We start from the raw sequence: 14,580 nt of genomic DNA, 5'->3' as shown, positions 1-14,580 counted from the left end.
CATTGCAAGTGATGTGTATGTATGTAATGTAATATGTAAATAAAGCATTTCTATTTCAAATAGTTTGCTGCTGATTCATAAGTGCACATTTACAAGAGTACGCTTAATAGGAACTGGATTTGCATATTAGACAATAAAACAAGTTTAAGTGTAGATGGCACAGCTCCAAGGCTTAATAGCAAACCATACTACAAAAATCAAAACATTTACCTTCTCATGTCACTGACATTGTATCGCCCCAAAAAAGACTTAAGAGGAAAAAAAGAGTTAGGAAATAGTCACGGAAAGGGAGAATGAGATTAAGAGGTATAAACAAAGGAGAAAAGCTTCAAAAAACTTGAAAATCCAGTCAATGAGGTGTAGAGATACAAGAAGACACTTGTAGATGGCAGAAGATGGCCTATAAAGAAGGATAAGGGAGTTAGGGCTGGTTTACACTACGGAGTTGTGTTGACAAAAGTCAGTTTTTCTTGACAAAACAGTGGAGGTGTACACAGTGAAATGCTCCTCCCACCCATATAACTCCCCTGCTGTGCTGATATCATAAAACCACCTCAACGAGAGGTGTAGGGCCTATGTCAGTGTAGTTAGGGTGAGACAGTGTCAATGTAGACACTGCGTTCCTTACATGGGCTGTTGGCTGTCATTCGTGTTAAAAGAGCTGGGCAGCTAGAACCCAGCTGCTCCCCTGAAAAGCTGAGCAGCGGGGAGCTGGGTGGGGAGAAGCCCCGGGCAGCTTCCCCCAGCTCCCAGAAGGGAATGAGGAGTGGGCAGCTCCCCAGGAGCATGAGAGTCTGTGGGATAACTGGGCTTCCAGCAGGGAGCTGCCAGAGGAGCTGAAAGACTGGGCTCTCAGCTTCCCACACTGCCCCTCTTAGGCCGGTGGAAGTGCTCCTGATGATGACGCACACCAACAACCCAGGGAGGGTAATGTGGACATCAACCACCACGTAATTCATGCAGTGGCTGTAAGACAACCTAACACAGGTTGACTTATCTTTGTAGTACAGACAAGGCCTTAGAAAGCACAGCAGATTAATCTTAGAAAGAAAAGAGAAAAGGCTGGTGGTAGATGAGCAGAGAATGGCATGAGTAGATAGAGGGAGAAGTCAATGAAGTAGGCTGAAGCAAGGCAATTTTAGGAAAATGTTCATCCCGTAACATGAATGTGAAACCAGTGAAGCTGAATATTTGGTGGGGCTAACATTTTTATGTTTCTTTGAAAATCATACATAAAAAACAGGCAGCAGCATTTTGAACATACAAGACATATACAATCTCAAGGTACAGCCCTCACTTGAGAAGAGGCAAAAATGAAAATTAAGGATGCAGGTACCAACTTCGTGAAGTTAGAGGCGTTAGTGTCTGTGATTTTGGTTAGAACCCAACTCTTAACATTTTTAGCAAACTGCATGCCTAACTCAGAAGGAGGGGAGGAGAAAATAACTCATTTTACCATATTGGCTACATTACAATTCATAAAGTGGTCTGAAAAAAGCATGCGGGGGTCTGTTATAATCTGGGAGCAGTTGCTTTGGTAAAAGTGCACACCTTCGGCAACCCAGCTCAATTTTTCCCCCTCTTTTTTTTGGGTCAGCCATCCCTTGCAATGCACCTTATTATAAGCACTGATTGTCATGGCTCCAAATGATATCAATAATACATATTTATGAATTGTAACAAATTCTGGAAAATGGACATTTTAATTTTCAATTTCAATAATAATGAGTAAAATAAAATCCATCAGAAAACATTAATAAAATTAACCAACACAGACTAAATGTTAAAGCTTGGTCTGGTGTTGCTACTGAAGCAGTCACTGAAGCATACATAGCTAGCGCTGCCTGTTTGTTCTTAAAAAAAAAAATCTTTCAGACATAAGACAATTGATTTTGGTTTAAATTCAGAGATGGCAAACCATAAAAAGTGATTCAAGTTATGGACACATTTACACTTTAAAATAAGGGATAACGGACATTGGATTGGAACATCCTATATCCAGTTTAGTGGTTCTAATCAGCTGCAGACAGAGAATCTATGAAGTATCTGTTTGACTGATTTTGAATCCTGGAAAGATGCACTTCCTACAGAGCTTTTCATTGCCTCTGTTTAAACAAATAAAATATTAAAGTTAATTTGTTACACATCAACAAACACATATACCTCTTGCTATCAGGTGTCCAAATGAAAACAGTCAGTTCTGAATAATTTACTCCTGAATCATCAGCTTCACAAGAAAGCAAGAAAAGGCCTTCAAAAGTTTCATCAAGTATATCATCCACATTTATACTTTAGGAAAAAAAGAGTCCTAGCTGTGAAACTACAGACTGGCACTAATATATGTATTTTCTTGATAACAGTAATAAAAGCACTAAGAACTCCAAATTTACTTCATATGAATGTAACAATGAGCCATTAAGAATAAACCCAACAAAGAGATTAATGAAAAAACTATAAAGCTATTGTGACTGAAACCTAAAGATTCAATGAAGCAATATTTAAAAACACATACAAAGTTTAACTCAAATGTTACCAGTTGGTGAGAAATCTAATTAAGCAATTTGTGGTTGCTTATTCATTAAGGCCTAGATTACAATATATTTATTCAGATTGAATAGTCCCTTAACTCACTGAGATTATCAGAATTTGGCCTTAATAAAATAAATGAGAATTTGCTGGATGCTATCTTAGAAAAATATATTTCCACGATTTTTTCTATTTTTTTTAAATAGAAATCAAGTTTCTCAGAAACGCCTGTTACATTTTTTTCTGCTTGCGTCAGGTTTCCTTTGCCTGCCTCCCTCTCAGAATTGATAATCTATAAAAGTATTTGTAAGCTAGTTTATTGTTATTGAAAGAATCCACAGAGGGGAAAACATTTCTATGAAGGATTAATTAGCTATACATATACATAGTTATATACACAGTTCCTTTATTAAAGGGTGCCACTCATTTCAAACTTTAAGACATGGGGGCGGGGGAATCATTGAGATTGGGAAGAAAATTTGAAAGCTCTTGTACATAATAGTGATGGTCACTTTAGAAATGCATAGCTCGAAAATGTTCACCACCTCACATGGGAGAGAGGCTGTGTCGAAATGCACAAGAAATCTGGACAAATAAGATGAGGATCGAACAAACAGGGTCTCTCACAAAAATTGCCATTCATTAAGCAAAGTGAATGCTGCTTCAGTAGGATCATTATTCACTCCATTTGTACATCTTCCAGCCACATTCTCATCTCAGTTAGCATCATGCAACCCCCACTGAGTCAGTGGGTATTAAGGGCAGATGTAATGAGATAGAACTTGGCCTTGTATGCTAAACACACACTTGGTTTTGCTTTAAAGTGATAAGTAATATTTGGATTTTTTTCTAATTTTGTACTAACCCAAGAGTGAATCATAGGATGCCATTTCCAAATATAGAAATTGTTACAAACTACTAACAAAGCTGTTGAAATAAAAGATTCCAAGGTTTGCAAATACTTTGCAAAGGAAGATATACCAAAACTATTTCCTATCTGAAAAGAATAAAAATTCAGAATGGGAAAATAACCAAATAACCTATCTTTGTAATTGAATTATAAAGGTTAAAAAAGAGCTGCGAACTTAAAAATTGAGAATCCAAGCTCAGGTTTCTTGCAGTTGGTGGAAGAAGCCATCTCTTTCCAACAGATCATGACTGCACAGATTAATAGGCACAATGAGAAAATAGCAAATGGAACTTTATGACTGATCTTCATTTTATGTATCAACTATCTTTCACGAGTCTAATCCTAAATTAAAAGCAGTCCGAGATATGCTGTTTCTTACAGATTTCTCCATAGTAAACTTTGCCCATAGCAAACCTGGTGCGCCCTGTAGTTATATCCAATACTAGTATTGTTTAGAAATAAGAATAATATGCTATAGTTATAGCATATTCTGTGAATGGCAACAGAGAAAACTTTCAAAATAATTCTAGCATAAAAACCAGTAAGGTTGAATGAGTGAGTGTTTGCCTTCTACACCTCAGGAGGTTCTGAGCCTTCTGAGTTAAAAAGGGCTAGTATTTGGATTTGTGAGCTCAATTTTGGACGATGTGGGGAAACGAGATTACATTAAAGAAGGTGAGAATAGGTGCGAGCACAGTGAGAAGTTCAAGGTAAGAAGGTGAATACAACAAGTATACTGACTAGGTTTGGCTCCATTACATTGATCAACAGGTAAAATGTTTTAGGGTATGAGTATCCCAAGATCAGATTTTTTTGTATTTTACAAAATTAAGAGATAGCTCACCTGCCCGTTTTCCCCAGCTCCATTTCAACGATTGCAACAGGGGTGTTTATTTGATCGATGTGTCTTGACTGTGATTTCAAATCCACTCTCCAGCTCAATTTTTTCAAGGTGTTGTCCCACCTACTTTGATTTATCAGACTCTCTCGAATTTTTGTTCTGTTGTTTTTCCAAAATTTTGCAATGACTGCAGCCTGATCTGCTGTGATACCTCCCTGTTTCTTGGTTTGCGCAGTAAGAAAGGCCTCCAGCTGGTTCAAATCCATGTCTGCTGAAGCTACAGACTGGAAAAAAAAAAAAAGAAAGAAAGAAAGAAAGAAAAGCCTGCTTTAATATATTTGTTTACAATCTAAACAGAGCACTCTACAAAAAGAGCACATTCATATATTTTCAGACTTTTATAAAACTCAGTTTGTACAAGAATGCTGTGGGCAAATCTAAGGACCCTGCAAAAGCCATTCATTGTGTCTAACTTTCTCTCTCTCAGTTACCCTGACTCTTACACCACAACAGCTGGAGGGGCTTAGCCCCATAGGGAACAGTGGTGAAGAACTAGGTAGCATGTACAGAAATAGTGTGTTTGTGGAAGAGAGTTAAGGATAATGGATGGAGGTTTTCTGTTTCACAGGAGGATGGGAGAGCATGCAGTGTTTCTCCATCCAAGACTGAGAGACACCCTGATTCACTATAGTGCTCACATTACTGCCACAATGCTCTCAAAGCAACTCAATCTCCACATCATGGGACAAGGGACCAAGACCAGTAAATACTGCATTAGCACTGGTAGGTAGGATTGCCATCACTGTCCGGGAACCTGCCCTCCATTTTCACTGTAAGAAATGCAAGTCTTCAAAGTACCCAGTAAATAACAAGGCAAATTATTCTGTGTGTTCTTTACATCCCAAAAATATTTCCACTTTAATTTCATGTAGTGTTTAAAACTCTCCTCATATTATCAATTACAGTTCTATAGGACTCCACATCTATGAAGTAATTTTTAAACTTAATTAAGTCTTGCTCTGATTCTGATTCATATTCTGCGTTTGTGTGCTGCAAGGAAGCTGGACTTGGTTATTTAGTCCTCCTCTCTACACTATAACAGAAAGGATTATTCAAAAACCATCTCTGATAGAACTCAAATCTGGCTTTACTTCCAAAGAGGACAATTCTACAGCTTCAATTTTTCATTGCCTAATTGTTCTGGCTGCCATAGCATTTCCCCCTAATATTTAACTTAAGTTTTCCTTGCTGCAACTTAAACCAATTACCTTTCATTCTGCCTTCAGTGACAAATGCATATAACTGATTCCTGTCTACAAGATCTGTTTAAATATATGGAGATAGAGAGTTAGGTGAAACAAAACTAAAAACCAGTATCTTCAGTTTTTAACCTCTACTGACAGAGGTAATTTTCTGTGTCATTTCATTCTTGTTGCTCTACTACGCCATACTCTAAGGCAGGGGTGGCCGAGCCGCCTGCGGCTCTTTGGTCATACAAATGGGCTGGTGGCTCTTTACATGCTGCTCTTTGCTCTTTGAAATTGACAAGTTTTTCAGGGGGGAGGGTAAGAGACAAGGGGAAACTGAAAAAGTAAATCTGGCTCTTTGCGGCTCTTCGTCTCTGACTGGTTGGCCACCCCTGCTCTAAGGCATAGTTTCTCAACCTGTGGTATGTGTACCCCTGGGGGTACGCGAGACACAGGCAGGGGATACACGGTGAAAAATCCAGTGAAGGGAGGCTGGCAGTAGCCGCCTGCTTCCGGAGAAGCCAGGCTACAGCCGCCCACTTCCCGTCCTGCCCCAGCTCTCAGCTGCAAGGCAGGCAGCAGCCGCCCGCTTCCCATCTGGTCCCACCTCCTAAGCTGGGAGGTGGGCGGCAGCCGCTGGCTTCTTGAGACGCCGGGCGGCAGCCGCTGGCTTGGCCGACAACTGCTGGCTTTTTGGGAAGCTGGGCAGCAGCCGCCCGCGTCCTGCCTGGTCCCTGTTGGAAAAGCAGTGGCAGCCTCCTGTGCCCTGCAAGCTGAGTTCACAGCTGGGTGGCTGCCACCCGCGCCTTGGCTCTGAGCAGCAAGATAGCCACCAACGCTCTGGCTTGAAGATGGGCAGCAGCCGCCTGCCCACATCCCCAGGTTCCAGCCTGCGCGGAAGCCTCCTCCGCCCCAGCTCGGAGCAGGTGGCAGTCGCCCACCTCCCAGGCTGGCAGCCAGGCAGCATCCGACTGCAACTTGCCCAGGTGGAAGTTCCCCTCCCCAGCTCAAGGGTCGATGCCCAGAAAGCCAGGTGGAGAGCCCAGCAGCTTGCCCAGTACCGGAGCCGGGCTCTACCCGCAGGCTTACTTGTCAATTGAGCAGTGAAACAGACAACTATGGTAGCCCCAGATTTTACCAGTATAAAAATCTTAAGAGGGACCCACACAGTGTGATTTGCCTAGGCCCGCACCCCCCTAGGGATGGCCATGGGGATCACTCAATAATTGTGCTGTTCTGTTCATATCCTCTGAAGCATCTGGCATTGGCCTCTGTCAGAAGACAGGATACTGGGCTAGATGGACCATTGGTCTGACCTAATATGGCTATTCTTATGCTGCTCAGGCAGCTTTATTAAAGACGGGCTGGGTGTAACAGTACTTGATTGATATTAATCTAGATTAATATCAAACTAGACTGGCTGCCAAAAGAAATGAAAGGTATATGTATAGACCAATACTACAAAGGACACACGTTATAAAGGTTATGGAGAATAACAGCAAGATATTTGCTACCCACAACAAACACAACCAACAGATGTATATGCTTGCACCTACAGTATAGACATCACATACTGCACCGCCTGTGTATTTTTCTGTTTTGCCTGCTAGAATATAAAGCTCTTTTTCCTGAAGCTTTCATAATTTTTTTTTTTTTTTTTTTTTTTTTTTTTTTAAAGGCGGCAGCTATCCCACAGAATTCTCATACTGGGTTAGCTGCTAGCTATTGTGTGATTCAAAGCAATGGCAATCTACATTAGATGTGACTGCTCTGCTGCGTTATGACTCTAGCTTAATAGAAGTGTCTGACTAAGGCTAAAAAAAAAAAACAAACAAAAAAAAAAAAACCTTCCTTTCTCATACCCATCTCTATTACTTATTTATCTAACATGACCACTATGTGTGTAGACTTTGTTTGCTTTTGTGGCAGAGATATTCATCTCAAGAATTAATGCTAATGGCCCTGTAAGTAGAAAAAAGCACCAGTCTTCATTTGCCAAAACAAAAATTGGTTTCAAATGTCATTTCTCTTTTTCATGCAGAAGACTATTAGTTAACAGGAGGGTGAAATATTTTTCTGTAATTTTATCAGTATGAAAGATACTCTGTGTGGGAATGTGTGTGTGTATTGCCAGTTATCTGACGTGCGTTGGTTGGGGGAAAGAATGGAGAAGGCCAAAAGAAACTAGGTAAACTTGTTTATAGCAACACAAATAAAGGCCAAGACCAACTTGAGATACAGAAGTTCACTTCAGTTCAGCTATGCATAAAATTGGTGCCTGTTCTATTCCTCCCCAGAAGCAGTAATATATATTACTGTGCACTGAACAAAGCAGAGATCTTGTGGAAAAAATAGCATGTGATCATGTAATTAAAGACTGCATCCTAATGCATACGCACAAATGGGCCAAAGTAAGGTTGCACAAGCAGCCTTAACAATAGCATTTCCTCACCTTTGGGTGCTTGACTTTGTAACCTTAACACATTTCATTTTCTAGGTTTTTAAAAAATTTAAAACTTGAGGAAAAAATTCCATCACATGAAACCATACTGACACCTTCACAGAGCCATCAGCTGGGTTGGGATCCTAGGACCCACAGTACACCCTGCTACCACTTGAGCTAACAGAGCAACTGGTAGCAGCAGAAGGCTGGTATCTTCTATGTGTACCTGCCACTAGAAGAGGATGGAGAGAAACACTTCACCAGTTTCACATCTATTTGCTAGACAGCAAAAGAATGCGGCTGCTCAGCAATAATGGGCTCAATTCCAGGTTCTGGAGGGGAGTGTGGTCTAGTAGTTAGACCTTCCAGTAGAGCCCTACAAATCCGCAGATACCTGCGGACCATTTTTGCGGATGGCAGATTGGATGCGGATACAAATTTTGTATCCACACAGGGCTCTAAATATAGGAGCTCAAAGGCGGGGAAGCACCTGCCTGGAGCTCATAGCCTATGAGGCTGCTTCCCACCTTCGAGATCCTATATTCCCTCTCCCCCCTTTCTCCTCCCCCCAAATGCAGAGAAATGGGAAGTGATAGATCAAGACAGGCAGCAAAATCTCCCATGCTCCTATAACCAGTTCAGCTCAAGCAGCCAAGCAATTTAGGAAATCTCTCCCAACTTCATTGCCATATCAGGTCAGTTGGAGAGAGAGGCAGCTGCTTCTACAAAGTAAGTCAGTTGTAAGCAAGTTGCAGAAGCAGCTGCCTCTCTCTCCAACTGACCTGATACTAAAAGTTTTCTAAACTGCTTTTCATTTAGGAAAGGGGGGGAGGAGGGAATATAGGATCTCAAAGGCAGGAAAACAACCTCATAGGCTATGAGCTGCAGACAACTGCTTTCTCACCTTTGAGATTCTATATGCACGCTCCTCCCAAGAGGCACTGTGAGATAGTATGCTGCTGCAAGTGTGTAGCGGATGTGGATACAGAAAAAAGAGGGGGTGTAGATCACGGGTCGGATACAAGGTGATTCTTGCAGATGCAGATTGGATGCAGATCCTCGCAGGGCTCTACCTGTCAGCTCCATTCCCCTCCTCTCATCCAAGCTCTTGCCCCCACCCCGGCACATGGCAATTCTCCTTGACCCCTGTACTTCACCTTTCAGCATTCCAGGAAGTTTGCTGCTGCTTCTCATCTATGCTACCAGGGCATCAGTAAGAGGACCATTAAGAGCACAGAAGAGAATCTCCCTGCTCTCAGTTACTGAATACAGTGCCACAGCAGCTCCTGGCAATCAGGAAGCACAACTGCAGGGAAAGCCCTGCTTAGCCCCTGCTGCCCTGGGATGGAGCATGTTCAATTTATCTGTAGGGATGGTACTTGTGCAATCTGGTTGACATGCAGATGCTGTGAAGCACTGGAGCTGTGTGGAGAACATAAAACACAGTTACCTGAGAATTCAAATACTTCAAAAGTTGGTTTTGTTCCACTTTGGAATAAAAATCAAACCAGCTCTATTTACCATGCTCAGTGTAGATTAATTCTTTAGAGAACTTAGCTGCTAAACTCACAAAACTATTGAGCAAGTGCAAACAGATTTTTTTAGAGGCTTAGAACTTGGCCAAATTTGGGCAGATTTTCACATAGATAGTAAGAAATATATCCTGACACCAGGGAGACTCCACTGTCTAATTTTGAGTTCCTGCTCCAAAATATGGAGGAGCTAGACCTTCTCAACAAAATGATTGTAGAAAATAGGTGTTGTTTTTTTTAACATGAATAAAACATTTTCCCCAACCTGGTTCTCTGAAATGGGTCAACTGCTTTAAATGAGATGTCTCCCCTACAGCCCCCTACCCTAACCAAAAAAAAAAGAAAAAAAAAAAAAGCCTGAGGCAGGCACCTGGCATGGGAATTTTCAACCCAAATGCTTTACATTTGGCAAAGCTGTAAGTAACTGAAAACAAAGGTCTGATAAAACAGCAGGCACCTTACCTATAAGCAGCACTACTTGCACCACCTACAATATGATTTATGGGCTCTTTATGATTTGTTAGTTATGGGTTCTAAGTCAAATTAGAACAGTGCCACAGGATGGAAAGTTGGCATTCCAGAGGAGGAAAAAACAAAGTTCCTGTAGCAGCTTTAACACTGAGCAACTAATTTTTGGCTTTTGTTTTCAGTTTTGGAAAGATAATCCTTCCAAACCAAAACTTTGGGGCCTGATTTCCAATGGGGCTTCAACCCAACCACCATTCATTTTTGTGCATTAACACTGAATCTGGTAAGTTTTAAGCCATCACACGGTGAGATGCTAATCAATAAAAATTGAGTAGAGTTCAGTTATGGTACCTGTTCCTCACAGGAAGAGACTTTGCAGTGAAACTAATCACTTTGCCAAGTTACACTTCGCCACAAGTCAAGGAGCACAGGAAAAAACTCCTAAAAAGGGCCAGGTAAAACTTGTTAAACTGGTCCATTTCACTGCCAAGTTCCTTACTAAACTCAAGGTGCAGTATAACTCGGACTTTGCTAAAGTGGGTCCAATATAAAGGAAAGTTTGTTGCTACTTTTGCAATTTTAAAACAAGAATTACAGAAAATAAAAAATATTACAACTTACAGCTAACCTGTCCACATTGAACATATGTTCTGTATATTGAATGCTAGTTACGTTTCAATTTAAATTATATTTATAACCACATGTTTTCATATAGTCAGAGCCTGTCTGTTGTTTCTGCTACCATAAACATTATAGTATGAAACAAAGGAAGAAAATCAAACATCCTAAGGAGCAATCAAACTACATATGTTCAAAGTTGACCAGTTAGCATTGCTATGGGAACCTGATTTTTTCCCATCTCAAATGTATTAAATTTGCAATCATGATGAGGCATTAACTTGGTGGAATTATTTTTATTATTTTTACATTTTTCAAATGTATTATAAAACATAACATTTCTATATATATTCAAAACCAGTAAACAGTTGAATTTGGAAACAATCGATCCCTAAAAACTTCTTTAAGTTTATGACTCTGGAGGAGGAATTTTGATTTTTTGGGGTATAGACAACAATTAAATATTCTTCTGTCTTTTAACTGCAAATATACTAACTATAGGCATATTTTCCTCTAAAATACTTTGAGTTACAACAAAATATTATATCAAACAAAAGACATTCAAGAAACACAGTGTAACATTAGTTTGTTTTAATATTCCTTGTCATCATAACTCAATTATATTTTGTTTTGAGACAAGAAAACAGATGGACATTACAAAGAACCCGGCTCAGCAATTCAGGTGGCTGACAAGCCTTTGCTTTCTTTGGCATATGAATTGTTGCTGTCATGTAAGCAATCCATTCTATAAATATCCATAATTGCATTGTAATCTCACTACTTATATAGGAATGACAGTGGTTCAGTTCTTGATCACCTCCAATATTTTCATTTCAATTTTCTGCAAGACAAGATTATATTCATACTGTGTGCAGCATAATTATCAGTTTTTTCAGCTATCAGCTCTTACAGGAATCATTCGTAACTATACCCATTCAGTAAATCAACCAGAATGCATAACTACAGTGAATACTCTTTTTTTGCAGTGTCTATGGACTAATTTTAATTTAGGTTAGAAGGCTTTAAACTAAAGATATCTTTTACATGCCGATTGTTCATTTTCTCCTCACCCTCTCAGGTTTTGGGACTTAGGATGACCAAAGGTTCTGCTTATTCTAGGATATTGACTAGTTGCTACCAATGTTCACAAATGGGTCCCCCCCAAACCAGTGATGAAAATGGTTTAAAAAACAGCACAAACTCATTTCAGCACCATTACGGGAAATGCTCTTGAGACTCAGTGGTGATGAAGAATGTTTTTTGCTGCCAACTCTAGCAGTCAAATCATTTTCAACACTGATTCAGGAGGATGCACTATTAACTACTGTCAATTTCCTAGTGTAGATGGAGCTGAAAGTGGCAAGGAAGGAAGATCAGGTTACCTTTCTCCGAAAGCATCAGGCAAGGTATCAGACTTGATGAACAGTGTTCCCAAAATGACAAATCCTATGATCAGAGACTTAAAGGTGACATGCAAAGGGGAAGGTAAATGAGACAGTGGAAGGGATTGGGGTGGCTGTAATCTCTCATTTCTTCATAGAGTAAAGATAACCATAACATTTCTCAAAAAAAGACAAAAAGGGTAAGGAGTGGGAAGAAGATTGAGGTGTTAATCTGAGTTTTTGGTTTGTTTTTCTAAATACATTCCCCAAAAAGAAACTAGGTATTCAATTTGCGAAAGAAGAAATACAAACTGCTGCAAACTAAAAAGATTGCTGTTCACTTACAACAGCAAATGACAACAGATAGTCAAGCGGCTATACGTCCACTCATAAATCATACATCATTAATCATGGAGTCCTTGGAGTATGTGTTTATTCTTTCAGTGGCATATCCTTTACAGAACTGACACGTTTTAATAAAACTGCACTGATTTTGCTGAGCACCACATACAAAATTCATCTGGCAATTCTTGCCAGATTGCACAACAGAATTAAAGTTTGCACTTGTACAATGCCTCTCCTATTCCAGGGAACCCAAAGTGAATCATATTAGCAAGTTTGACAAATTTTGCACAGACTTTACTTTGTTAAGTTCAGCCAATTTATTACTTGTAAACTATATTTCAAGAAAATGATTTAACATCATCACAGAAGCACTTTGACCCTTCTAACTGACAGACATCAAACAGACAAGGAAATGAGAGGTAACATGATCTGGTAAAATACTGGAATAGGAATCAGGAGAGGTGAGCTCTATTTCTGCTCTGCTGTGTGATCTTGGGCAAGTCACTTCACCTATCTGTGTCTGTTTTCCATTTTCCCTTCCAATCCTTCTGTCTGTTTTGTCTATTTCAACTGAAAGCACCTTCGGGCAGGGTACTGTCTTCTTAACGTTTGGCCAGCACCTAGATAACGGAGGCTCCAGCTCAGCTGGGATATCTAGGTGCTATAAATACGAATGCAAACAAAATTCAGGAAGCATTTTTTATTCTGACTAAATAGAATTTTAGTGCTCATGGAAACAAGATTCCAAAGTCCTGCCCATACTACAAAAAGCTACCAAGTTACAACACAGCAACAGCCAACATGGTTACAACACAATTTGGTCTTGCAGGATTGCTGGGAATGATACAATTTGAGGTGGTGATTTTCAAAGTGAAGTAAAGCATTTAGTTGCCCAACTTCTATTAGTTTCTGTATTTAGTGTAATTAAAGAACACCCTACACTGCAAGGCCAAACTGCTTTAACTTATCAGGCACTACTATGTTGTAACTGAGTCCCACAACAAAAAGGCTTTTTGTTATGGAGATGAGACTTGTTGCAGTATCTTGACCCAGACACATTGTACAGGCAAGCACTGCGCAAATTTTGCCCACATAACCTCAATGGCCCTGTAATGACCTCGAGTACTTCTGCTATACTATCTTCGGCCTCTGTTGAGTAGACACTGTCCCATAATTTTGCAGTTCTGTGATGCACATAAATGAGGAATAAGATAAAATTAAGCCATGTGAAAAATATTTATCTTGGCTCTAACTCCAGTTTCTGGCGTTAAAATACTCAGCACGCTACTTACCCTCCACAAAGACTATGTTTACATAAAATACTTACTATTCCAATATAATTTTTTTTTTTTTTAAAGAATTAAACCACCAGCATGAGGGCAAGAAAGAAGTCCATTAACAATAGGCCAAATCATACTCACTTTATTCATGAGAGTAATCTCATTTAAATTTTCATGACTATTTACATAAGCAAGTAAGAAAAGCAAGATTTGACCAATGTATTACAATGGTGGTCCCATTCTGCCAGTATTTTGTGAATGAATTATACTATTCTAACAGGTAGAGACTTTCTGCTGGAGATTTTAAAATGTAAATTACATTAAAAGAGGAAGTTTTCAATAGAAAATTGTTTACAGAAAGAATTTTGCACCTTATTATGAGCATTCAAATTCCTGTCCTGGCTACATTTTTCTTTCTAGAGAAACATACTAACAACAACAATTAGTTTCTTCATGGTTTTTCCTTTCATTCATCTCTAGCATATTTCCATTATCTCTTAAAATAAATGAGCCAATAAAAACATTACTTCAAATACCATTTCCTTAATGGAACAATATTTGATAATCTGGAGAGATTGGTATTTGTCTAATTTTCATTAGAACCATTAGATATGCACTCTGGTATGCACAGCAGGAAATACAGATTTAAATTCATTATCTTTTCTGAGCAACAGAATCTGACAAGCATGTAATACCAGCAAGAAACAACAATTGGTAAAATCCAGTGGGAAAACACCCTTAATTTCCAGAAACAAAACTTTACTTGTCAACAGTTATGGCAGGGTTCCAAGAATTTGCCATGGCAAGACCTGCAGGCATTGTCATTAGCTAACCCACAAAACTGCAGATTGCTGCCAGTTTTTAACACAATGAAATCAAAGGCACATAGAAACAAAAACAATTCAATGCCATGTACTGTATTAATAACTTGCCTCTTTGGATTTCTTGTAGGCAAGGTTGCGGTTTTGTCACAAATAGTTTAATGAAG

General features: G+C 39.5%; 1 protein-coding gene across 1 annotated transcript in view; it reads right to left on the bottom strand.

Annotated features, from left to right (window-relative positions):
• Positions 1–4,260: 4,260 nt before the first annotated feature.
• The window catches only part of COMMD1 (copper metabolism domain containing 1), a 37,766-nt gene continuing 27,446 nt past the window's right edge, over positions 4,261–14,580 (bottom strand). The window contains exon 2 of the mRNA XM_067565214.1: positions 4,261–4,561. Within this exon, the coding sequence (XP_067421315.1) occupies positions 4,277–4,561 (285 nt within the window). The 3' untranslated portion in view covers positions 4,261–4,276. The remainder of the gene's footprint in view (positions 4,562–14,580) is intronic.

Source organism: Emydura macquarii, unplaced genomic scaffold, assembly GCF_026122565.2.
Source record: "Emydura macquarii macquarii isolate MOO-44397 ecotype Brisbane River unplaced genomic scaffold, CSIRO-AGI_Emac_v2 contig_2676, whole genome shotgun sequence".
NCBI classification, from domain to species: domain Eukaryota; kingdom Metazoa; phylum Chordata; order Testudines; family Chelidae; genus Emydura; species Emydura macquarii.
Note: the sequence above shows the minus strand (reverse complement) of the source record. Positions and strands in the feature narration are given on the sequence as shown.